The 26,879-nt window shown below is 43.4% G+C and overlaps 1 protein-coding gene across 4 annotated transcripts; it reads left to right on the top strand.

Moving 5' to 3' along the window:
* Positions 1–24,083, top strand: BCO2 (beta-carotene oxygenase 2). 4 transcript variants are annotated; one of them, XM_063355465.1, is made up of 13 exons: positions 1–246; positions 1,881–2,018; positions 11,121–11,325; positions 12,412–12,623; positions 14,125–14,240; positions 16,174–16,276; positions 17,486–17,614; positions 17,738–17,898; positions 18,447–18,614; positions 20,870–21,007; positions 21,724–21,906; positions 22,927–23,037; positions 23,386–24,083. In XM_063355465.1, exons 1-13 carry the CDS (start codon positions 42–44, stop codon positions 23,497–23,499), a joined length of 1,983 nt encoding a protein of 660 aa, XP_063211535.1. In that variant the 5' UTR covers positions 1–41; the 3' UTR covers positions 23,500–24,083. The 4 variants fall into 4 exon arrangements, with proteins under 4 accessions (XP_063211535.1, XP_063211536.1, XP_063211537.1 ...); XM_063355467.1 differs by having other exon boundaries at positions 107–332; XM_063355466.1 differs by lacking the exon at positions 1,881–2,018.
* Positions 24,084–26,879: the final 2,796 nt, after the last annotated feature.

Genomic DNA, 26,879 nt, shown 5'->3' with positions numbered 1-26,879 from the left:
CCTGCCCTGAGAGGGCAGACCTTCCTGGCTCTTATTCTGAAATGATGATGTCAGGCAGCCCTCTCCAGCAGATCCAGCAGTGCTGGCTGCACACCGTCATCCTGGCTCCGGTACCTTCCCTGACCATCTCCTACCTGATGCCTTCTTCCGAGCGGAATATGTTTTCTGAAATCCTTTTGTCTGTCATCAGCCTCCTGCTTGTTAATTTGCGGTATTTCCTCTGCTATTTGATGCAATTCATTCCAGGTAAAATGCATAAACAAACAAATCCTCCTATCCCATCATCTCGGAAAGGGGTTTTCTGTTGCTGTTAAGAGCTGCTGCTGACACAGGTCTGTAGAGCAATTTCATTTCTATTGCTTAGTTCCTGATTTCTGATCAATCTGAAGTGTTTGTTAGAAGCCAGAAATTCTGTTATTTATTCTATATTTGAAAAGATAAACAGGAGACGCAAGTGTATTGCACAGATTCCCTGGGATTACTAGCAGATACGGATGGTTTAGAGCTGGAAAAGCAGTAGGCAGCAGATTCTCTCTGCAAGGGAGCCTGCTGTGAGACGTGGAAGCGGGCTGTGAAAGGGAGAGGATTGTTCAGAGCAGCGTCATTACTGAAGCTTTGATCTGAAGGTACAAGTGGGAAACTACCCCAAGGGATTTTGTATCGGAACTGAACCTTGCAATTTGTGCCATCGTTTTTTTGTCTAAGAGAGTGAGATCTATTATCACAAAATAGGAACCAGTCAAGACTGTGATTCACTGTAATCTCTGCTTTTTGATGGTGGTGGTGTTTTCCTCCCTTCTAGAACAGAAGTATTGCTTCTGGGCTACCCAAAAATGTGAAACGTTCTCAAACCTGCCTTGTTGTGCCACCAGAACACATCCACAGATAGAAATTTAGGAACAGTCCAAGAGGTTTCTTTTTCACTGCAGCTGTTATTAAGTTGATGTAAGGCATGTGTTATCGAGTATATCAGTGACATGAAAGACAGAAAATTCAGAGGCAGAGTAATTAATGCAAACTAAATGACCAAATATTTAAGTCTAGCATTGTGAATGTTATCTAAAACAACCTATGGTATTGGCACGTCAGGGTGTCATAAAGTACTTTCCTGCTGGGAGAAAATCCTATATGCATATGATGTGCTAGCAGATTGCAACAACTGTATAATCTTGTTTAAACTGGGGCTCTCTTCTAAAATTAATTCCTCTTGCACTCTACCTATTTCGTGATGCTTTGTTATAAGAACATAAAGAGCTGTGTTTCTTGTCTTGATTACCTGAGTGACATGAAAAGCCTGCAAATTTTCTTGCCTCATTTTCTGTATCTTTTTGAAAAGTCTGGATTTTCCCTGACTTTTACTAAGGTGATCTTGAGAAAAAAACTTGCTGATATAGAATTGCCTCAATTTAGCTAAAAGATGAGAATGTTGAAACATGAAAAAGAAACCCCTCTATTATTTGCTCAAACATTTGAATGAAACAGTGATAACAAAAAAGAAAAAAAGTGTGAATAAAATTTATTCAATCTGATATGTTTCCTGTGACACAGGCAAAATTTTCCTAGCTTACTTGTTGTTCATAGTGCCTTTCTAGGATAAGTGTTCCAAGGACTCAATTGTGTAAATCAATATTTAACAAAGAAATTACACTTCGTTCATGTCAGAAAAAAACCAACCCACCCCTGAAGTATAGAATCTATTTCTACAGGTGTCTTTGGGAAATCAACAGATATTTCATATGCAAGAGTATGCACAGTTCACAGTTGCTTTTCTCCCTTACCTCCCTTTTGTCAAGCCTTTCTCCACTCCTTTTCTCCTTTTCTTTTTTCCCTGAGTTTTCTGTCACTTCTTTTCTGTTGTTCTTTGCTTCTCTGTCTGTTAGCAAGGAAGTGGGTGTCTGAGCCCCTCACAATGGGAAATCAACAAGCTAGATGGAACAAGGAGACAAGTACGGGGACTTCCCAGCAGACCCAAGGCAAGCGCAACTACCTCAGTTCAGATGTCAGTGGGGGACACCCAGGTGAGCTGAGGGGTTCAACCGTGGTGAAGGCGGAGGGTGACGGATAGAGTCTGGATGGCAGAAATCAATAGCTACAGCAACTTCAGTTCGCAGTGGGGGAGTGGGGGAAGCTGGTTTGCTTGCCCTGTTGTTCCAATCTGTGACTTACAGGGACTGTAATGTGGCCCATATCTTGTAGCAGAGGATTTCCAAATCGGCTGTATGGTTATTCTGAATTTGCAAGGATCCTTAGGGAAAAAAGAATTCTTGCTTCAGTCTTCCTGCTTGAAGAATACCAACTGTGAGCCTTCTGTTTACTAAAGTCTGCCCTTAAGTCTGGTCCTGGATGTCCTTCTGAGTTAAGCAATTAGTCTGTGCAGTTGCATATGGAGACAAATATTGGTGGTCCCTCTGCCTTGGATTTGAATATGTAGGTTAAAATCAGAGTGGATTTGCTATATCCAATGTGATTTCAATTTCATGGCTAGTAAATGTCTTCCATTTCCTCTGTCTACTGTTAAGATTTTCTGTCCCACCCATTGCTGTTTAAGTACAATTTAATGTCTGATTTATTGCTATCCTACCCAAAGCAGATAGGGTAGCTTCTTCTGTACAGAAACTTTTTTAAGATCCTTGTTCTTGGTTCCACTGCTTCTGGGTATAAACAATCAATGCTAGGATGTCAGTTTGTGACAGGCAGAGAAATCATGGCACACTGCTCTTTGAATGGAAACAGTACATGAACAAACAATGCTAGACTATGATAATTCTGTAGTAGTTGATTACAATTTTAGAAAAGATTAGGGGAAAAATTACAATGCTGTATTTGGCACAGCCTCTGCTCTGATGTGACAAAGAAGTTTAGCTCTTAAGCCTGTTCTTGAAGGTTTGAGGTAAAATGGAAATTATAGCCCAGAAATGAGATTTTTTGAGATGGCAGGTTGTAATCTTGTGCTGATTTTCGGTATTATATTCAAGCAAATACAGTAAGCCCCATTGGGACTGTAGTGCCTTTGATTTATTGCTTACTCAAGTTTTTCTGTCTTGGAGCGTAGCAGGACAAGTAGAGCAGAGTCGGTATTTATTTACATGTTGCTCAACATTAAAAACCAGTCTGTCTTCTGTCTTTTGCAGATATTGGTATCTTTTTGGGTAGCTAGATGTTGCAATAAGTAAACTTTATGACTGATCTCCTATCTGAAGGTGATACACCTTTATTACAGTTGCTCATGAACAGTGCATTCAAGTAGGAAGTGTTTGTGTTCCATTTACTCAGTGCATTTCAGAGCAGGTGCAGATAAATGTAATGGTTTTTAGTGTGAAACTGTGATTATGTTTGGAGGGTAGACTTTATTCACATTTATTATTAATTTTTTAATAGAGAAGTGTAGGATGTGCAGCTATGGTGTTTTTTTTTATTAATTTATTTTAAACACAGCTACAGTCACTCACAGAATAGCAACAAAACTATTTCCTTTGATGCGTTTATTCTGTATTGTACTGTCCTGCATATGTATTGCAGCAGCTTGATTTTTTTGGAACGAATGAAAGCCTATCCTACACTGACAGGGGTGGGGGGATGAGTTGCACTAGAGTTGCACTTCCGGTCTTAGATCCATGTGCAGCTGCTGCTGCTACTGATGAAATCTCAGTACCTTGCAGAGATACTGATTCCTTAAAAAAAAAAAAAAAAAAAAAAAAAAAAAAAAGTCAGGTTGTATAAAGTCCCTGCAAAGAACCTGTCTGACATACCTACCCACCCTTGCATTTCTCAAATGCTGCATTGCTTTGTAGATGATGGTCACTAAGGGAACTCCTGACCACATCCAGGTCAGACCAGTGATCTGCAGTGCTGAGGCAGTTTACATGATGCAAGTATAAGACACGTTTTTTTGTGTTGTGCTGAATTTAGAGGAGGTCATTGCTTATTTTTGTCTTCTGTTTATTGTCCTGAATCTCTTCAAAACAAACTAATCAGAGCAATCTTTACTTTATCTTGCTATGCTCGTTTCTTTCTCTCTGGTCTGATAGGACAGGGTATTAACTTACACATTCTTGACTATCTCTTGAAATGAATTCTAACTAGATCAGATTTCAGGTTACTAAGATGATCATGTGAATGGCAAGGTTATCAGAGGAGAAGGAAAATGAAAAGAACGAGGCTTGCTTAGCTCAGGAAGTGATGTGATTGCTCTAAATACAATGTGTGGTAAACGCAAGAGAGTGAGAACTACCAAAGCCACATAACAGTGCTGACAGAAGAACAAAGGGGACAAGCTGTCCTATGAATGAAGTCCTTCTGTAAATTCTAAGGATTTTTCTAAGCATCTGGGCAATGAGCAGTCTTCCAAAGAGGGGATAATTGCCAGGAAACATAGTAACTTTTAAGATAGAGTTCACATATATGACTTTCTGGGACAGCAATTGGAAGGAGATGACCCACGAGGTCTCTTCCAGTCCTGTTCAGTCTCTTTTGTGAATTTTATCTTTCTAAATACCTGGATGTAATTAGGCTGCTTTCCAGGAAGTTTCTGTGTAGTGCCATCCTTGGTTGTGCCATCTTTGTTTCTGCTTGGATGCAAAAATGTCTCCCTAGGGACACATTGCTCTCATTTTTTCTGCGTATTTTACATCTTTACAAACTTTAGCTTGGCCTATTAAAGCTGCATTTCTGCAAATACTGATGGCAGTCACTAAATCTGCCAGGTATTGGTTGATATGAAAAGCTTCTACTTCCTTATGTCTAAGGAAATACTCTGAAGCACTAGTGTTGGGATCAGATTGAGTGCTTCATATAGGATTTAATCAGAACTTAATTGAATTTTAACAGGGAGAGGATGTTGGTGGTTTGAGGTTAATTGCTTTAGCCCTGCAGTCTGAATTCTTTATCTAGCTGACTTACCATATTAGAGATCTAAAGAAGGATTTGAGGATTGGCAAGCCAGAGAACTACATAGAAAGGATCTTGCAATTTACCTTCCTGCATGCCTAACACCAATACTTTCTGTAGCTGTTCTACAGAAACAAGCTTAGAAAAATGCTGCCTGCCACCTCAATTCTTTTGCAGATATTCTCCTGCCTAAAATAGGAAATTTTCTTTGTAGGTGTCAACACACGGTTTCAGAGCCTCACAGGTAAATTGCGCAGCAGTTTCACTTAATCACTTGGATTAAAAAACTGAGGCTAGTGGTGAAAGTGACTAGTATAATCAGAATAAATTGCTACCTCAAAAAATCAGAATGAAGTTCAGTATCAGTCTGGACTGTGTTTATTGTGTAGTCTTGTCTGTACTAGATCTAGTTCAGGAATAGATTTCTGTATGCCACGATGTCCTTTTATATCAGTGTTCCACTTGCACCTAAATCTTCATCAGTTCTGGTTTAGTTCAGGGCTCAATGGTCTTATGGTGAGGATGGAGCAGTGTAGCAAAGCAACTCCACTGACCTGTGGATGTGAAGCCTGTGTTAGATGAGGAGGTGATAGCACTGGCAAGGAAGGCAACAGCCTGTGTACTGTCTAGGTAAATCCACCTCTGCAGCTAAATGGATTGCTAAAACAATCCTTGTGTTGAAGAGACTTTGCAAGCCAGGCTACCAGAGCCAATAACTGTGTGCTGGTAGCACACAGCATTCCAATCAATTCACGCTTTCTTGATGCTTTTGTCCTATAACTATGCCTAATAAGGGGGGTATCGCATTCAAACAAGAGTCTCCATCAGAAATGATCCTTTTCTGCTATTGTGTATTTACTTACCAGGTAAATCTGTTCAATCTGTTTTATGCTGTCCTGTAAATGTATTTTAGCTCAGTTTCATTGGTGTTCTTCCTGACTTCCATTTTTTTGGGGGTGTGCCAGTGATGGCCTTTTTGAGCTTCTGAAATCAGATAGTACTGGTGAGTTTGAGAACTGAGCTGTACACCTTTCAACAGCCTATGAGCTTCTGGTCTACTGCATTTCACATAATGCCAACTTAGCAGAGTCCTTTGTGTGCAGGGGAAAGAAATCATGACAACCTATGTCTTGGTATATGAGGCACCAGAGCTGCGAGCAGCTAATGGGATGCACTTATCCTAGAGGGGGAAAAAGATTCTGGGGCAGGAGTTGGCAGAGCTCGTTGATAGGGCTTTAAACTAGATTTGAAGGGGGAAGGGGTCAATAATTTCATGCTTGCCTGTGACAAACAGTGGGGCAGCACATCAGGGGCAGAGGGATGGAGTCCTAGCAAGGGCTCTCAAATTGTTGCCCCGAGGCAAGCCAGAGATGATGCACCGGGACACCCCAAGGGAATCCCCCCGCAAGGGGGATTCGCACAAGAGGGTGACACAGCCAGCCCAGCTGAAGTGCCTCTACGCGAATGCACGCAGCTTGGGCAATAAAAACAGGATGAGTTAAGGGCCACCATGCTGCTGGAAAGCCATGACATAGTGGCTATTACTGAAACTTGGTGGGATGATTCCCATGACTGGAATGCAGGGATAGTCAGATACAAGCTCTTTAAGAAGGACAGGCAGGCTAGGAGGGAAGGAGGTGTTGCCCTCTACATCAGTGACCAGCTAGAGTCAATGGAGCTCCATATGGGGAAGGATGAGGAGCTGGTTGAGAGTGTATGGGTTAAGATTAAAGGGAAGATAAGGGAAGGCGATGTTACAGTAGGGGTCTGCTACAGGCCACCTGACCAGCAGAGCCAAGCAGATGAGGCCCTCCATAGAAGTGGCTTCACGTTCACAGGCGCTGGTCCTCGTGGGCGATTTCAACCACCCTGACATCTGCTGGAGGGACAACACTGTAAGGCACCAGCAATCCAGGATGTTCCTGGAATGCATTGATGACAACTTCCTCCTCCAAATGGTAGAGGAAACAACAAGAAAAGGTGCTATGCTGGACCTCATTCTCACTAACAGGGAAAGGCTGGTGACCAACATGAGGCTCAGGGATAACCTTGGCTGCAGTGACCACGAAGTGATAGAATTTAAGATCCTCAGGGCAACTAGGAGGATGTATTCTAAGCTTACGACCCTGGACTTTAGGCATGCAGACTTTGATCGCTTCAGGGATCTCTGGCCAAAGTGCCGTTGCACAAAGCTCTAGAGGGAAGGGGAGCCCAGGACAGCTGGTCAGTATTCAAGGATCACCTTCTCCGTGTCCAGGAGCAAACTATACTGACAAAGAGGAAGGCAGGAAAGAATGCTAGGAGACCTGCCTGGATGAACAGGTAGCTCCTGGACACACTGTCACACAAAAAGAAACTTTATAAGGAGTGGAAGAAAGAACAGCTGGAATGAGTGGCATATAAGGAAGCTGTCTGAGCAGCAAGAGACCTGGTGAGAAAAGCTAAAGCTCAGTTAGAATTAAATCTAGCCAAGGAGATCAAGGGGAACAGCAAAAACTTCTACAGGTATATTAATGGTAAGAAGACGACTAGGGAGGATGTGGGCCCCTGCAGAAAGGAAACAGGAGAACTGGTGACAAGTGATATGGAGAAGGCTGAGGTTCTCAGCGACTTCTTTTCCTCAGTCTTCACTGGCAAGGGCTCCAGCCACACTCCCGGAGTCACAGAAGACAATGGCAGGGGTTGGACAGAACTGCCCATTGTAAGTGAAGATCAGGTTCGTTACCATCTGATGAACCTGAAAGTGAACAAGTTCATGGGACCCGATGGGATTACTGAAGGAACTGGCAGATGAAGTTGCTAAACCGCTCTCTATTACATTCCAAAAGTCATGGCAGTCTGGTGAGGTCCCCACTGACTGGAAAAGGGGAAACATAATCCCCATTTTCAAAAAGGGAAAGAAGGATGAACCAGGGAACTATAGGCCCGTCAGTCTCACCTCTGTGCCTGGTAAGATTATGGAGCAGATCCTCCTGGAGGCACTGCTGAGGCAGAAGAATAATGAAGAGGTGATTGGGTACAATCAATACAGCTTCACCAAGGGCAAATCGTGCCTGACAAACCTGGTGGCCTCCTATGACAAGGTCAGAACATCAATAGACAAGGGGAGAGCAACTGACATCATTTACCTGGACCTGAGCAAAGCCTTTGACACTGTCCCGCGTAACATCCTGGTCTCCAAGCTGATAAAATATGGGTTTGATGGACTGACAACTTAGTGGATAAAGATCTGGCTTGATGGCCGCACCCAAAGAGTGTCTGTCAATGGGTCCACGTCCAAGTGGAGGCCAGTGACAAGTGGAGTCCCTCAAGGATCAGTACCGGGACCAGTCTTGTTTAACACCTTCATCAGCGACATGGACAGTGGCATAGAGTGCACCCTCAGCAAGCTTACCGACAACACCAAGCTGTGTGGGGTGGCTGACAAGCTGGAGGGAAGGGATGCCATCCAGAGGGACCTTGACAGGCTGGAGAGGTGGGCCCATGCCAACATCATGAAGTTCAACAAGACCAAGTGCAAGGTCCTCCATCTGGGTCGGAGCAATCCCAAGCACCGATATAGGCTGGGCAGTGACTGGCTTGAGAGCAGCCCTGAAGAAAAGGATTTGGGGGTGCTGGTGGACAAGAGGCTCAACATGAGCCATCAGTGTGCACTAGCAGCCCAGAAAGCCAATCGTATCCTGGGCTGCATCAGGAGAAGCGTGGCCAGCAGGTTGAGGGAGGTGATTCTCCCCTTCTACTCCACTCTCGTGAGACCCCACCTGGAGTACTGCGTCCAATTCTGGAGCCCCTACTACAAGAGAGATATGGACGTGCTGGAACGTGTCCAGAGAAGGGCCACGAGGATGATCAGAGGGCTGGAGCACCTCTCCTATGAGGACAGACTGAGAGAGTTGGGGTTGCTCACTCTGGAGAAAAGAAGGCTCCGAGGAGACCTTATAGTGGCCTACCAGTACCTTAAGGGGGCCTACAAGAAAGCTGGGGAGGGACTTTTTAGGATGTCGGGCAATGGTGGGACTAGAGGGAATGGATTAAAACTAGAGATGGGTCGATTCAGACTGGACATTAGGAAGAAGTTCTTCACCACGAGGGTGGTGAGACACTGGAACGGGTTGCCCAGAGAGGTGGTGGAAGCCCCATCCCTGGAATTTTTTAAGGCCAGGCTGGACGGGGCTCTGAGCAACCTGATCTAGTGAGAGGTGTCCCTGCCCATGGCAGGGGGGTTGGAACTAGATGATCTTTAAGGTCCCTTCCAACTCTAACAATTCTATGATTCTATATCCAACAACCTATATTCCAAGAGTTTGCATTCTTTAATATCATGTTTGTAACATTTGTTGTGTAACAAGCTATGGCTTGCCTGGATTTAGGGTGGTCCCCTGGAACTGCTCTGGGTTGTTCTGTGGTATGTTCTTCTTAGTGAGTTGCTTTTTTTTTTTTTTTACCTTTTTCTTGGAGAGCCTTTGTACCATGGGCAGAAAAACTGGGTTGGTGGAGTTTTTTGGTGTTTTGTTGTTGGTTGGTTTTGGTGGTGTTTTTTGTTTTGGTGTTGGTTTTTTTTTTTTTTTTTTCAGTAGAGGATGCTGTACAGTTTTGTTAAAAATAGCACATTGCTTTGAAGGAACCTAATGCCACAATACATCCCCTTCTTTAAACTCCCAAGGTGGGAGATCCTGAATTTTCGCTGACTATTCAAATTAGAAGGATTACTGGTAGCATAACATTTCTTCACTGTGAAACAGTCAGCATTAGGAAAACCATGCATTAACTTTAGCTGCAAAAAACAGTGCTTCTTACTGTGAGCAACACTATAGCACAATTTTTCAACACCGTTTCAGAAACCCCTGGCTAAAACCAGCTCAGATTAAGTCCTAGCCAGAGGTGTCTGAGGCAGCATTGACCATGATTTAATCTGGATACTGCTTGTTAAATTGTATGTTGCTGCATTAGCGACTTCATCCATAAGCAGCAGTGAGCATAAGCACAGTAAGGGTTGTGACGGCATAGTGCGGGCTGGAGGCCATACACAGCAATCCTTTCATCCAATCTGATAGCACAGAGTTTAAATGAACCATAGCTCTAATTGCAATGCTCCAAACAATGGATAGTGCTTGTCCCTGTCTTCTGTGTTGAGCTTGCTCTATGCTGTATTGATTTTTCTTTCCTGTGTGTACTTGAACTGCAAAAGCTTTTGCAGCCAAGGACTTCACAAAAAAATTTTTCTTGCTTTGCAAACAAACAGGGAGAAAATCTGTGTCTACAGAAGAATCAATAATGAATATGACTATGCAGATTAAAGGCGAAACACTAGTGATGGAACAGTAGAAAGACCTTAGCAAGATTTCAAATGCAGCGAAAGTAAAAAAGTCAACAGCATATCCTGCTTAAGTATTATGATCTTTCTGATGTGTTCTGTGTTATTTTTCTGCACTCTGCTTTGTATTTGGAAACTCCTTGGGTGATGGCTGATTAGATTACAAGTCCTGGGAAAATCTCCCAGTACGTACAGTCTCCTCTGTCTCTCTAACTCACCCATGGTTGTGATACCAAGGTGGAGTTAGAAAAACTGCATTCTAAACCACCCTCTATCTGAGCTGTGTACAGCTCTGTCTGGCTTTTGGCAACATTGTTGTATGAAGGCAACATGCAGTGCTTTACAGGATGCCTGATGACATGTTTCTGTTTGTGGCTTCCTTCTGCAACAGTCAGATTAGCTTCTTTCTGTCACTTTCATCAGCAGACTGCTTGTCAGAAATCACTGGGAGATCATTTTTAGGGCTCCGCCTCAACATTACTCTGTGCATCATCCCACCTTGGAACAGAAGTTTTTTGGGGTTTTTTGCAACCTCATCAGTTCTTATAATAAATATCCATAAGTTACTTGCTCTCAGTTACTTATTGAAATAAATTCCAGCTATAAGCTTCTTTAATTAAAAGAAAAATTCTCTTCTTTCCTATCATCGTATATTTTACTACCTCCTTTGGACTGCAGAACAGGTGACTTTAACAGATTAGCTACACTAGAGTTAAATCCACTGGATTTTCTGCTCCCTGTGGATGTGTGTGGTATTATGGGAACACAGCTTTAGTTTCAATATCCACTACAGTTTGGCTGTTTGCAGAATGCTGAATGCTATTCTCCTAGACATCCAAACTCAAGCTCTAGCAATTGTCTGTTTATTCAAGTGAAAGTCTCAGTTACCTGCTTTTTGTTCTCACTGCTTTCTTTGCAGGTTTAAAGAACTTCCTGCCCACCCCACCAAAAGAGCAAATCACCTTCCACAGCCCCAAGGGTTTGCAATGCATTTCGCCCTTAATCCAGACCGTAGAGGAGACCCCTCAGCCCATCCCAGCAAAGATCAAAGGACATATTCCCAAATGGCTTAATGGCAATCTTCTGAGGAATGGTCCTGGGAAGTTTGAGTTTGGCGAGGAGAAGTAAGTCCAGGTTTGGTGAGTTTGTCAAATGATTCTGGCCTGACCTCTGCCTAAACCTAAAGGGGGATGCCCCCAAAAGTCTCACAGTTTGGAGCACTTTGTAGTTTCTTTTTAAGTAAGACAAGGAAGAAATGCTTATGTTACCATTCTTTTAAGAACAGTTGCTCTCTCATCTGGAAACTCCCAGTGGGCTCTGAAAATAGGAGCATGGCTAACTTATTAAGGTTGGAGAAGCTGTGTCACAGAGAGGCTGTGACCTACTCAGAATGATATAATGAGGGAACAGAGCCAGGGATTAAAACATCCACACTCCTAGTACTTTGTCAGTCCATCCCACGAGCGCTCTGAGATCTCGGGCAGGATTTATAAAGTTGATTGCACTAAATTGTGTGAGTTGCTTTAGAAGCAAATACATTTCACTTTAAAAATAATACATTAAAATATTTCAAGAAGGCAACTACTGCCTTTGGCTTAGAATCTGCCATTCTAGCTAATTGACAAACATAGCTCTTCCTCCAACAAAGCTGATGGCAGCAACTGGCCAAAGGTGATCATCTTATGGTCTTTTCAGAGACAGACCATAATGTTTTCTCAAAGTCTCAGAGATTTCTCATTTCATAAAGAATAGCATCCTGCAAACAGCTGAGAGCTAAAGGCTCCTTCTTGTGTGGTTGGGCTTTCAGTATTAATTTCTATTCTTGTTGTACAGTAAGGCACAATTTCTTTTCCCTATGCAGAAGTCTGAAGAGTAATTGGTTTACCAGCATAGATAACTTCCCCTAAAAGCTTATACACAGCATTTTCAGAAGTACTTTAGGCCCACTTTCAAAAGTGAAATAGGGGGCCTAAGTCTCACTGAAAGTCAGCATCTAACTTCAGGTCCCACAGTTAGAAATACACTCAATTTGTTTCACTCAATTCAAATGTTTTCCTAGACTTATCACAAGGCTATGCATATTTCAGCGTTCATGCGGTCTGGGAATTAGCTTTTTACAAACAATAATAAACCTAAAGGCAAGAGGGAACAGTACAGGAGAATGTGATATAGTGCCCAACTTTTGTTCTCTTATTTATCTCTTCTTGAAGATATAACCATTGGTTTGATGGCATGGCCCTGTTGCATCAATTCCAGTTGGAGAATGGCACAGTGACATATCGGAGCAAGTTTCTGCAGAGCAGTTCCTACCTGACCAACAGCCAGCACAACCGCATTGTGGTCTCAGAATTTGGGACGCTGGCAATGCCAGACCCATGCAAGAGTGTCTTTGGGCGCTTCATGTCACGCTTTGAGATGCCACGTAAGAGGGTTTCTAAGAAATAAGAAGTGTTCTGACGTTTTCTTGGGGAACTTGTGGTTAGGTTTAAAGGGAGATGTGAGGAAGCCTGGTAGGCCTATTCTGAGCCCATGTTTTCTTTAGAAGATGGCACCTTAGAAGATGAACAGCAACAACAAAATAATGCAAGTTGGTGTCAGACTTAGCTGGGAGAGGCACATTCAGTTTAATGTTTTAGTACCACTTCAGCTCACTCAATTTCAGAGTTGCAAATTTCCAACAGAAATCTTTCCCCAAAGAACATCCTGTGCCGTCCTGATAATGAGTATTACAATCTGCCATTCTACCTGAGACACAGCTTTGCCCTTAAAACACCTTGCCTTGCTAAGCTTGTAGGGTAAGTGGGCTAATCCTTCCCTTCCTGTACTAAGATGCAGGAGATGATATGAGTAGGGTGAGAGACGGTATTGCACAGGAATGGAAGTACCATTACCTATAGTGTTCTGTGTATGTCAGGAAAGAAGTAAGCTTAAATGTAAGCAAAGTACTTTCCACTAAAACCAGAACAGCCATAAAGTTTGCAACTTGTTACTCAAGTGTGTGACCATCTTCTGCTTGTCTTCCTTGAGGAGACAGATCCTGCCCTGTTGTGTCATCTGTTCTCTTCAAAGGTGCTCATACCTGCCCTCGTTGTTCTGCCTAGCTCCCCAACTCCCCGCCTCACCCCAGTGCTCTCAATAAATTTCAGAACTGTCAACATCCCTCATCATCTTTTCCAAGCTCCAGCAGGTTGTTCCTGCATGCCCTTGCCTATCTGCTTCTTTACACACATGTAGACTATTCCTCGCTACAAGAAGGTCTGTTCTCTGGACTTTTCCTGTACCAACCTCAGGCTCTGTGTCCACCACACACAAAATGTTCAGTTTGGGAAATCTGTTTTTCCTCAGCTCTTCTCAGCCACCTGGCTAGTGAGCCTCAGCTCCCCTAGGAGTAGTAAGAACAGGTCTGGCTGTTGTGCAAGTAGCTCTCGAAAGGCATCTGCCTGATTAATTTTTAAAGAGAAAGAGAATAAGGGAAGAAGCAGCATTCCGTGTCTTGAGACCTGTCACACAAATAGCGTCCCTGCCCTCCCCCCAGCCCAAGTCCTACCTCTCTTGTTTCCAATGCTGTAAATCAAACGTGGCACTCTTCATATGGCTGTCAGAGGAGAGGACTTTGGCTAGGGAGGAAAGGGAGAAGGGTATCAAGAAATAAGAGGTCAGAAACAAAGGGCATATGGAAGTATGAAGGTTATTTTGGCTTTGCTGCCATGATTTCCACAAAAGCCAGTCCTTGTCCTTTTATCCCGAACTCACCTGTGCAGACAGTTTCCTGAGTGCCTTTGTAGATTAGCGAGATATTTCTAATCAATCACAGAGGGATTAGTGTCATTGCAAATGGGTTTATTTGTTTAAACATGTCTAACTTGCTATAACATGACGTGAGCTTAAACAGAGCTGTGTACAACTCCGGGATTTCATTTCAGAACCAAGTGACAATGCCAGTGTGAACTACGTTGTGTACAAAGGAGACTATTATGTCAGTAATGAGAACATCTTCATGTACAAAGTGGACCCAGAAACGCTTGAAACGAAGGAAAAGGTATGGGCAGATGGGGCAAGGGAGCTAGCTTATGGTACAGGAGAGTCACTCCTCGCTGTTTCTAAGAGCAGCAAGGGGAAACCCGGAGTCCAAAAGAAATGATCAGTGCAGCTCTGGCCTGCAGCCATAAGCATCTCTTCATGGTGCACTTGAGTCCCTGAAAAATCTACTTAGCAATAAGGCAGCTCTTGTGAGTGAAGATTCAGTCACTGCCCACTCTAGCAAGCAAGGGGAGAGACACATATAGACTCATTTCCGTTTGGGTACAGCTGGCGTTCTTCCAGTCCACTCGCTACTTGTCTGGGCTTGTCTCTACCTACCAGTGTGTGAAGAATAAAAGTGCATTAATAACAGGAAGAAGTTAACATCACTGATCTCAGATCTGTATTACTGCCTGTTTCTTTGTTCTTGCTATCTGTTCCCTTTATCTCTTTCTTACAGCCCCAGCTTGAAATAATCCAAAATGGCCCTTCAAAGTCTTGACTAAGGCCTCTATTGCAAATGGATGGTGAAGTCAATGTAAAGTCACATCAAAATTCAGCTGCAGCTTTATTTTCTCCCATGCTAGCAAATGAATAAAAAAAGTCAGAGGAGAACTCTTCCTGTATGTTCAGTGCATCGTCTCACAGGAGTGTGCCTATATTTGAGGGAAGAATATGACTTGTGAAATGACAGCATAAGCTATATGTCCCCCTGCCTGCACCCTTAGAGGGGATTTGGATATTTTCTGGGCTGGACAACTGTGAGAAGGACTGAGGAAGGATTCTGCTATTCCTGAGTCAGTATTAAGTACTGTGCCTGTATGTTACCATGAATTATTTAATACCACAAAATACCAGGCTCAGCATAACCTCAGGTCTTGACGGGTGTATTCCAGGAGTCCCTCCCTCCCTACAGGATCAGTTGTGAGTCATGAAGAAACTCTGTTTATGAAGTATAGGATGCTACTTGCATATTGAAATGGAGAGTTTGACGATTTGCAATTTTATCTGTTTTGTAAACCATAATGCAGTGGTGAAAAGATGCATGGGTATTTTTAGCTTGAATGTTCACCTCTGCTGACCCATCTTGTCATTAAAAAAAATAATTCCCCTTAAGCTGCTTTTTAGATGTAGACAGTTATTTTTTTTGCTAAGTGAGGAAACTTTCCAATTTGAGATGCCGTAAAAGGACATGGTTTTCTAAGCTTCCAGTGGTGTGGCACTCTTTTCTAGTGGGGTTTTCCAAAGGTTGTATCAGGTTGGATATGTGAAAGCCATTTTTTTAAACTTTTGGAAAACAAGCATGTCTTCCGTGCTTTAATGTTTCAATGCATGGATTCATCTTCCTCCAACTTTTTCCTTCAGACTTTCTTCCCAACACATCCCCTCCATTGTCTGAGCACAAACCACATCCTAACCCAGGAACTACGAATACATGTTAATAGTACTCACAATTGTAACTTTGCCCTAGCTATTCCTTCTAGCTGTAGACAGTGGATTTAAGCTGTTTTCTCTGTGAGGAGAGTAAACGCTGACTGTCAACTAGCTATGGGTGCTTTCAAAAAACTTGGTGACTTTTTTGAGCAGTGACTGCGTCTTCATGCACATCTGTCTGTGGTTATTACACAAGGTCCTAGCTAAAATGTTCATATGGGCAACATTCCTCTGTGTCAGCACTTCCTGCTATTAGTAATGTTCATGTCTCACAGAGAAATGATTACTGTTATTAGTCCCATTTTACTAGTAGAACTAACACAGAGAGAAACATTAATTTTCAAGGATTTCAGGAAGATTGCTGAAAATGAAGGCTTAAGTCCAGATCCCACATTAGGGCCGTGATCATCAAGCTATTTTTCCTCTGACTTTCATGAAAATGACGTTTAGAAAGACTGTGGCTTGCTACAGAACAACAGGAAATTTCTATACTGACTGAAAATCTTTGGCATTTGCAGGTCGACTGGAGCAAATTTGTTGCAGTGAATGGGGCCACTGCTCATCCTCATTATGAGTCTGATGGGACAACATACAATATGGGCAATTCCTATGGGAAACATGGTAAGACTGGGCATGACCAGACCTGGCTTGTGGGCAGGGTGAGCAGACTGCTTCTTCAAGGAACAGTTGTTAAAGAAACTTCGGTGTCTAAAGAGACCTTGAAATTGCTTTGAAATTGCTCTTTGTGTCAAAATGATGGCAAACCCCCATCTTAGTTCTAATTTCAGGGTGTCAATCTGTCCTGTAAAAATGACTTCTCTCAGCAATTATTTTCAGATGTTTCTGACTCTGGCCTTTGAATATCCAACAGGATATTCTCTTCCTCTCCCAAGCTTTGATGGAAAACAGGAGAATGATTTTTTTTTTTTTTTTTTTTTTAAAGTCCCATCCAGCATTGAAGCCTCATCCAAAGAATTTTGACAATTAGCCACACATTTTCCACTTACAATAATTGGCTTTTGGTAAGGACGTTAATGATTTATACAGGAGAGAAGGTGGAATTTATTACAGTGATCTGGCTGTCTTACAGTGAAGCTGAATTTTCTGGGATATTTTTCTTCTTCCCAAAACTATGATCATTACGTCTAGTTACATCGACATGGCTGCTCGGGGCTAGCATTCATTGTTAGTTACATGAAAGCCTTCTTTTTCAGGTGCCTGAGCCTTTGAAAACAGCCACTGCCCTTTATTATGATACCTCAGGCTGGTTACGGTTCACTGAACAGTTGCCCAGTTTTGATCATTTTTCATTCTTGCTGTTTTCATTTCCTTTTGGCTTTAGCAATATCTAGCTTTGCAGCACATGCCATTTTCAGCTAGAGAGAGCAAACTACAAATTATTATTCAAATGTGCCATTCTTTCCTGCCCATATGCTCAGATTTATTAAATGAGTGGCAGTCAACACCAAGGCTCAAAGTTTTCATTTCCTTTGATACACAAGCTATGAACTTGGTTTTCTTCCTGAGCCTGTTATTATAGGATACTCTTAAGTTAACATAAGGAATGCATTGCAGACAGTAAAATTAGACAGCAGTCTACTAGACTGAGAAGATCCTTCTACTTACTTTCAAGCTTCTTTTTTTCCTAACTAATCCTCTGTTGATTGTTTTATTGACTTCATAACTGGCTTTTTGTTTTCTGCTCAGTTTAGCTGTGACCATGGTTCCTAATATTCTAGGGAAACAGAAAGGAACAGAGCCTGACTTTGGTTTCATGAATGTGGACAGTCTCATGTCTCAGTGGTGTTGAACACCCTTTCTCCTTTCTAGGGTCTAGGTATAATATCATTCAGGTGCCTCCACAAAAATCAAACTGTAATGACACGTTAGAGGGAGCGAAAGTGCTGTGCTCCCTTACTCCAATGGATAAGATGAGACCCTCCTACTATCACAGCTTTGGTAAGAATGCTTTCTATCTCAAACTCTGTGGATTTAGCCTACTGTGAGGCAGAAAGGGCTGTTCACTGCCCTGTGCCCCCAAGATTTTTTATCATCTCATTTTCCGAATACTTTTCTCTTCAGGAATGAGTGAAAACTACATCATTTTCATTGAGCAACCCATCAAGCTGAATCTCTTGCAGATTATCACTTCCAAACTCCGTGGGAAAGCCATTTCTGAAGGGATAAGCTGGGAGCCTCAGTACAACACTTGCTTCCATGTGGTGAATAAGCACACAGGGGAGGTATGTGAATGTTTGGCCTTTCCAGCAGCTGTAGCTGGAATCTTAGATCCCAAGAGAAGAGTGCTGGGTAGCAGCCACAGATAGCTGTATGAGTCAATCCATAAGTTACTGCAATATAGGCTTTATAAGCATGGGTGTAGGTTTATTAGAAATGAGATTACTTCATGCATTTTCCTCTAGTGATTTATTTATTTGCCAGCCCTAAAAGAACAGACAGAAATAAGCAGTTTGGGGTTGCTGGGACTGCAGCACAGGGACTGAAATGCAGTTCCCAAGTAGTACAGAATATAAAATGGTCAGTCATAGTCTGGGAATGTTGCTACAGGGGTGGAGTCATGACAGCAAGGGGCCTATCCTGGGCTGCTTTACATTTTGGCTTTTCTTCATCTGTTTTTGCCTACTTACTGGCTTAAAGCAGCCATTCTGTAGTAACACAAAGGCACAAGACAAAGGAATGAGTGGGGAGTGAAATGGGGGAGAGAAGAGAAAACTGAGGTGTGGCTTGGATCTTTAGAGAGGAAATTTAGCCTCTCTTATGGTCACTCTAGGTGCTGCCAGGGCAGTGGTACAGTAAGCCCTTTGCTACTTTCCACCAAATCAATGCCTTTGAAGATAATGGCTGTGTGGTCCTTGATCTATGCTGCCAGGATGATGGAACAACTTTGGCTACTTACAAACTTCAGAATCTGCGGAGGAGTGGGGAAGGTCTAGATCAGGTAAGATCTCTCCATTTGTGTTGCATAGGATCTGATGGGGCCTCATGGTGGTTGAGTTACTTTTCTGAAGCAAGGTTCAGGTTAGTAGAATGGAGAACACTATGGGGACTACAAGGCAGAGGATTTGAACTGGGGAAAGGAACCACAACTGTATGGAAAAACTAAAATTATGATCTGTTGTTATGTTGGCATTTTTCTTACTTTTTAATCTTTTAGCAGATAATCTCCATGGAGCGTTGAAACTTTTAAAACTGGTGTGTGACACAGATCTCCATCAGCCTGGCAGAATGTACTTCTGTTTTAAAATCTCATTTTTAATGACACTCATTTTCCATATCCCTGTGTAATAAAATTTTTCCCCCAAGAAAGTATGCAAAATAAGTTTTTGCATGACTTTTAAAGGGCAGAAGAAAAAGAAACCCTGTTTACTTCAGAAAACCAGCCTTTACTATGTAAATCACAGAAACACAAATATTACAGAAAACCATATGTTCTTCACATTCACGTCACAACATGTATTCAGATATCACTTATGTCCAACTCTGTCAAAAGCACCATTTAAAGCCATGTAAGAGGCATCATTTTGCATAGGTGATACATTGGAAAAGTAGGGGTGCTTTCAGTTTCTTGTACTGCAGGTGTGTTTATTGGAAACCCACCCTATTGTGGGTGAAGGGCAGGCATGTCTACAGCATGCTCAGACAAATCCAAACTTCCTCTGTCTATGTTCTGTCTAGAAGCAGGTCAGTTGGGATCTGAAAAATGTATAGTTGTGTCCCCATAGAGTCATTTTGTTCTGCTTTCCTCTGTTGTTTTTTTGCAAAGAAGCGCTGAACATTAATTCAAGTACAGCATAGTGTTAATAGGACCATTTGCTTTGCAAACTGATTCCAGCTTTTGTTCAGCCTTCTCTGAGCACAAGAGAACTATAATTTGATCTGTCTGAAGGTATCCTTGTGTCAACCTTAGGCATGTGTTTGCAACACCCACATTCTTTAACTGATAAGTAGCATAGTCATTAAACTGTATACATGCACGAGTGCAAGTCATTTCAGAACAGAATCTTAAATTTACACTGCATCGACAGACTAAGGCATGCCTGAGCATGATTTGTCTGTTTTCCCTGAAGCATGCTTAGTACTTTTTCTTGCTGACCAAACCATATTTTGTCTGGCAAAGTTCCCCAACCAATCAGTTTACTGTGGCTACGTAAAACATAAAAGCTTTGAAAAGAGGGTTTCAAGATTAACACATGATTAAGGTGAAGTTTCACATTGAACTGGTGAGTTACAGATTGAAGTAACTGAAAAACACCAAAACAGGGTCCTTGTCACTGATTTTTATTTAGAAGGCTTAGTATTTGGAAGTATTATGGGTTCTAGCCTTGGCTTGAACAGAACTTTAGTGGCAGTGGTGGAACTATTCCTCCCCCTGAATGTCTGCTGCACTGGGGACTGCTAGTTCGCTCTCCCCTTAGCTCCCCAAGTAAATCCACCACTACCCTAGACTTTCCAAACATGAAGTCCCTGTGTACCTGAGAACGGAAGAGGAAGATCATGCAGGCTAAATCACATAGGCTAACTTCAGGCATTGAACTGAGGTACAGTAGTCTCCTCCTGCTTGCCTTGTCACCCAGGGGAGAGGAAGACTCCTTCAGAGACTGATGTAGAGCATTTAGTCAGATATTTCCAGTCATCCTCTGGACAAGCCCCTCCTTCCATTGATTTCACAGAGAGACAACATTTATGGTCTGAGATTAACAGCAAGCGGTATGGTCAGTATCTGTATCATTCTGTCATCCCCTTTTGCTTGCTACAGAGGTCCCATTTTCTGTAATTCCCCTATAAGCTCATGATCTTGGTTGGGGAAGAAGGGCTTAAGTCACACAGTCAGTGGAGCATATGTGGGGAGGCTGTAAAAAGGATCGATGTAAGTCTGTTCTAACTGAATAAAATATAGTGCAGCGTATGTCCCAGGGCTGGGTTTGGAGGATAACAATGATTTGCATGCTCAGCTCACCATTAATTACTGTGAAAGCAATGCTGACCCATTTAATTGGTTATCTTTTTGTTTTCTACTGTAAAGTATTGGAACAAGCAGAGCCCTTACCAGAACTTGGTAGAACTCAGAATGAAAAAGAAGATTTCAGGGGTGGGAGGAATTTCTAAAACTTCAGAATTGTCCCTCAAAAGGGCCTTTAGCCTGAAGTGCCATTCTTGTCTCTCCATCACCATAACTTTCTGTCTCTACAATAGATTTATGACTCAATATCCCGAGCTTTCCCTCGTCGCTTTGTTCTCCCACTGAACGTGAATTCAGACACACCTGTGGGGAAGAATCTGAACCCACTGTCTTATACATTGGCAAGGGCTGTGAAAGATGCAGATGGCAAGGTATGTATTAAAGACTTATGTAACTGCATTTATGGGTGTGGTGAGATTGCCTGCAACAGTTACCATCCTGTGCTATTATCTTCTCAGATCTTGCCCACCAAGCAAGCACGCATGCAAGCAAGGTTTGGCCATTACTAAGATGGGACTTAGTGTTTTAGTACAAAGACTACCACATTACCTTAAATGAGAGGGCAAAGGCAGATTGTGATTTACCAAAGATGTTCAAGTGGATTATGAGCCTTTACAATATTTGGCCAAACTTCAGCTTCTTCAATCTCAAAATTCTCCATGCTTTCACCTGGGTACAGAAACGCTCTTTGCTTCCAGCTCTGAACAGCCCTACTGAGTAGCATTCAGTGGTATAGAACACAAGTTGTCCACTATGAGCGGAGTCATCTCTGTGTGTACTGTGTATATCAGATTGATGAGCACTGGACCTGTGATTTTCTGAGCTAAGAGTGCAGTTATATGTGGACTTGCTCCTGTTTTTCACATTAGACTGATCCGGGAAGTTTACAAGGTCTACGATGACGAGTCAGTTCTTTGGGTGAAACAGATAAGGGAGATGGAATTGGTACTTCCACCTGCCTCAGTGCAATGTCAAGCTCATCTTTAAACATTTCTTCTCCACAATGGTTGTGCAGTGGGTTGGTGGGACAGTCAGGTCTTCTGCCCAGTCAAAGCTAAACTGACACTTATGTAATGCATACTTCTAGGTCTGGTGCACACATGAAAATCTGCACCCTGAGGGCTTTGAAAAGGTTGGGGGCTTGGAGTTCCCCCAGATCAACTACTCTCGGTACAATGGTAGGAGGTACCGTTACTTCTATGGATGCGGTTTTCGGCATTTGGTTGGTGATTCCTTGATCAAGGTTGATGTGGAGACCAAGAATTTCAAGGTGAGGTGAAGTGAGATTATCTTTTTTCAGCAATGGGAGTCATTCCACTGAATTGACCTTGAAGATACGTCATTTACTATGCACTTTACTCTTTAGGGGTATTTCTTTGTTCAAATGGGTCTGAGGTGAGATTCCTACTTTCATCTCTCGCCTAGCACCTTATGAACGTGGCACACTTACTAAACAGGATAGGATTCTAGGTTCCTAGATAGACGATGGAACAGAAAGGGTTGGATAAATTGTGCATGTCTCTTCTAGGCCAAAGAAGAGTCATCTCGTACCAGACAGTACAGAAAATACCCAAGTAGCACAGGCAGTTGGAGATAAACTGCCACAGTATTTATGACTCAGGCAAGAAACAAGGTTTAGGATATTTCCAACTGCAAACACAAGCTGGGATTTTTCATGTGTCTCCCTTAAGCAGGGAGTAATGGTCTCCAAAGTTTTAAATGCTTATTTAGAGACTGGAGGTTAGAAAGAGTTAGTAATCCTCAGAAAGAGACACCCATTTTAATTGTTCTGCTCCAGATGCAGTAACAGTACCATCCTTCAGCACAGCTTTGGGATGCTATCGCTTTGCCTGCAGTAAGAGCAGCAGCTATGCTCTCAGGTGGTGATGGTGATAGATATCCTCTCTACTGGCATGGCACCTCTCTCTCCACAGTGCCTAGGCACAACATGGTCTGCTTTAGGGTGGTGTGCCAGCTAGGATGGTGGTGTTTTCTGAGCTTGTAGCTTATACCTGTGCTGGTGCAAACGGTTGGATGAAATGAGTAACAGGAACCCCTTTTCACTGCCTGTTTGCATGATGCCTGCCACAATGGGCATGCTGTCACAACACTGGCACCATCACACTACTGGAATCAAAAGAATTAAATAAAAGGTTGAACTATAGGCTTCTTGGAGCACAGAGTATGCCTGGGTATCTTTGTGGGGAGCACTCCAACTTGCAACATTGCTAACAGTAGCAGACAAGTATTAATGGAATGAAACACATCCTTATGTTACTGTGTTTGCTAGATTTGGCAGGAGGATGGATCCTACCCATCAGAGCCTGTGTTTGTGCCAGTGCCTAATGCCACGGCAGAAGACAGTGGAGTCATCTTGTCTGTTGTGGTCTCCCCCACTGAGGTAACTTACTGCTACTAGTTTGTCAAAGTCACATAGTATTAGCTATACTTTCTAAACCACAAAACTGCATTTGAGGCACTTTGTCAGATAGTTCTAGCACCATGGTGTGTGCCTCTGCAACTGCCAAGCACAGCCAGGCAAACTTCAAGTAGGAGTGTACCTTGGAATGTCAGTGTTTCTTGGGTGGCGTCTGTAACTATCAGTGCTCCTAGCCCATTTTCTTACAGGTTTAGTCTGTATGGTCTGGTTATACGTTTGGGCTCCTCTGTGGGCAACAGTTACAGTGGGTTGGACAGTGGAATGAAGTTCAGCCTGGGCATTCATTTTGGCTTTCTTTTCATCCTGCAGAACCAAAGTGCGTTCCTTCTTGTCTTGGACGCAGAGACTTTCAGAGAATTGGGGCGAGCGGAAGTTGCAGTGCAAATGCCTTATGGATTCCACGGCATCTTTACTTCCCACTGACTGAAGACCTTGTCATCTCCTGTAACTGAGGGCCAGGTCGAGCTCAGAAAGAAACCTCTGCTTTCTTTTACCTCCCACCTTTGCATTATGCCCTGGATGAAGGAAGTGCTTTTTCTCTATCATGAGCTTTGAGTTACTGCTGTATTCCTAACAATACACAGCAAAGGGTCTGAGGAAGGCAGAAGCCCCTTCGCTCAAACAGCCCACTGCTTTATCTTAATTTTCTGACTGTCCTGATAGACCAGTTAGCAGCAGTTCATAAAGGTTGCCATGCTTAAGGTTTGAAAGGGAGAAAATGGAAACTATGATGACCATTACCTTCCCTTGGTAGCAATGTACTCTGAAGGGAAGGGAGTATCAGTGCTTAGGGCAGTGACTTTGGCTGAAATATGTAAAGCAGAAGAGAGGAGTAAAACCAACTAATAATATGTAGGCCCAATGAAGGGATGTAGTTTCACCCCCATTGCATAAAGACTGCTTTCAGTGAACCCCAGAAAGTAGATGTAAACACTTACAGAAGCTGTTCTTGTAGTGCTTTTCTCTGTACACTAGTGGTGTGTCAAATAAAAGCTTGTGAAGTTTCTTTCTTCCTTTTCCTGCCCTCACGAGACCCATGATCAACTTTGTGCTGTGCCACTCTTGGTAACAGCTGCAACCCTGGCACACACCTTATTGTGTTCCGTGGTCTTGTAGACACGTGTGACACATCTCTAGCATGCTCCTGCTTAAGCAGCATAGCTGGATACAGCTCTGATGGCTAACATTTCCTGCCCTTCTTCCAAATTCAATCAATACGAAATATTGCGGCCTTGATATCCTTTTGCTCCCAAGTTGAGCAGATCAAACTCAAAAACACCCTGATGTTCTGGAGGCCAGCCCAGACAGAACAGAAGCAAACGGGAGCAGTCTCACTCTATCCTAACAACCCAGCTTTATCTACTCTCTGACCTTTCTTCACCTTCCTTATAGGCCTTGGGAAAAGACAAGAGAGAGAAATAAGGATTGTACACCAGGGCTGCAGCACTGTGTGAAGGCAGATGGAGAGGCTCATGCCAAAGCTGATCTCACAAAGCCACTAGATGGCAAACAACTCCCGTTGCTGGTTCTCCAGCCCTGCCAACCGGCTGCCTCCTCTCCGCAGCCGGGCCCCTGTTGCTACCTTGCCATCTCAGTCAGGGAAATTGCCCTCCTGTAGCCTGTCGTCCACAGGGGGAGGAAACAACCCCCAGCGAGGTCACATCCCCAGAACTGGAAGCTGAATGATTCTAAGGAAAGTGCTTAATTACGTCGGGTAGAGTTCTGTCACCGTTGCTGCTCTTTAAACTTCTTTTCTTGTGAGGTGAGAAGGGGAAAGGCAGTGTCTGAGGCTCACATGCAACTCAGTGTTAATTGCAACCAGCCAGAGTACCCAAGGCAGGGCTGTAATGAATAATTCAGAGCAAGAAAGACACTGTGCAGTGCAGAAGTGTTTATAAAGCTGTACTTCAACAGCATGCAATCCTAGCCCCTGCCTGTGTTGTGTGTGCACAGAAGCTATACTCCACTACCTTAAGATCTGTTTTTTCTCCTGTTCCTGTTATACAGAACTCAGAGATCCTGCCCTGAGGCTTGGAGTTTTCCCTCTCTGACAAGCTGGCAGATGCACTCTGTTATCCCTGGGGCACCAAGAATTTCCAGGAACATGCTCGATGCAGTTACCTCCATTCAAACCCTTGCAGCACTGAGAAATCCAGGTTCCACCCCCTCTCCCAAAGCTTTCTGGAAATCACCACACCTTACTTGAACTCCATGAATGTTATTACCAGAGTGCACTGCTGCCAATCTGTCAGGTTCATAATCATCCTAGAGGTCAAATTAGTTTGCCAGGTTAGAAAGGGAATCAACAGGCCTGGCAGCCTCTTCCTGTGACTGGTGCAGGGAAGGACTGCTGTGTGCACTTTATCTAAATCATCTCAAATTAGGCACATGACCAGGGAGTGGGGCATTCTCAAAGTTTAACAATAGCTCCTCCGATACCACAGTACTGTGGAGTGAACAGAGCTCAATTATTTTAGGTACCTCAGTCCCTTCAGGTAAGGATTGCTTTGTGAACTACTTCTCTTGGATTGCTGCATAAACACCTAACAAGGGCATTCAGAGCCTGCCAGCTGTCCTTTGCAGACCCACCCCTGTGCACTGATGCATTTATAAACACACTTATTGCAATTGTCATAACATAACAAAACACAAGCACGTCAAACTGTTGGCCCGCAGGCCAAATCATTGCTAATGTTACCTCTACAGGCTAAATGAGAGGATGAAACACTTTGAAAGAGGAAGTCAATGAAAAGACAAAAGGCAGGCTGCACAAATTTCAGGTCTCTGATCTGGTTCTGCAACAAACCCCAGTCCTGCCCTGTAGAAAATTCCTCTGATATTTGAGCTTGTGTTGTTTCACTGATGCAATTTTTTTGGTGCACGCCTCAACTCGTGCTGTTCCCGGGCCTCACATCCACCAGCCCAGCAGCCTAGATAATGCAAATGAGGAACTTTGATGTAGTCCAAGATAGTTTCTATGTATGTTCCCTAAAGCAAAATTTGAACTAAGCTGAAAAGTTAGCTCATTGGTACTCAACACCACGACTTCTCTCTGTACCATCATACCAAGTCCACTTGAATACAGATGAACAACAGCAATTTGAACTGGAAAATGCAATGCATGTTTTTTCAGTCTCACATTCCATCCTTCAGAACTGATCCTTCTCTTCCCTGGAAGCCCATGTAGAAATGTTTTAACAGCTGCTTCTTATCATCACAGTGATTCCCATGATTTTGATTGCTGTTCTCAGAGAGCTTCCAGTTTTCAGCATCACTCAGTGATTTAGCGAAAAGTGAGCTAGCAAACAGCTGGTGTAGGAAGGCATTTGCTGCAGCAGATCGTACCGATAGTCCATTGGAGCTGTTGTCATACCTCTGCATTTGGTAGGGCTAACACAGTGGTTCTTAACAGCCTTTTTTATTTTCCCTCTGTACCACTGGATCATAACAAGATCCCAGGATGCGTGCTGGGGACAAGGACGAGCAGCCGAACTGCGACAATGGACAAAGCAGGCATTTTACAGAATCATAGAATTGGTTTGGTTGGAAGAGACCTTTAAGATCATCGAGTCCAACCGTCACCCTAACGCTGCCGAGCCCACCACTAAACCATGTCCGCCAGCACCACGCCTCCCCGTCTTTCAAACGCTTCCAGGGATGGCGACTCCACCACCTCCCCGGGCAGCCTGTTCCGGTGCAATTCCAACCGCCCGGGCCGGCACCGCGGGGACCGCTCCCCCGCTGCGGCCCCGGCCCCGGCCGCCGGCTCCCGCGGGCGGCGCTGCCGAGCCGCGCTCCGCCGC

Source organism: Chroicocephalus ridibundus, chromosome 18 (genome assembly GCF_963924245.1).
Source record: "Chroicocephalus ridibundus chromosome 18, bChrRid1.1, whole genome shotgun sequence".
NCBI classification, from domain to species: domain Eukaryota; kingdom Metazoa; phylum Chordata; class Aves; order Charadriiformes; family Laridae; genus Chroicocephalus; species Chroicocephalus ridibundus.
The sequence above is the reverse complement of the archived record's forward strand: the minus strand, read 5'-3'. Positions and strand labels throughout refer to the sequence as shown.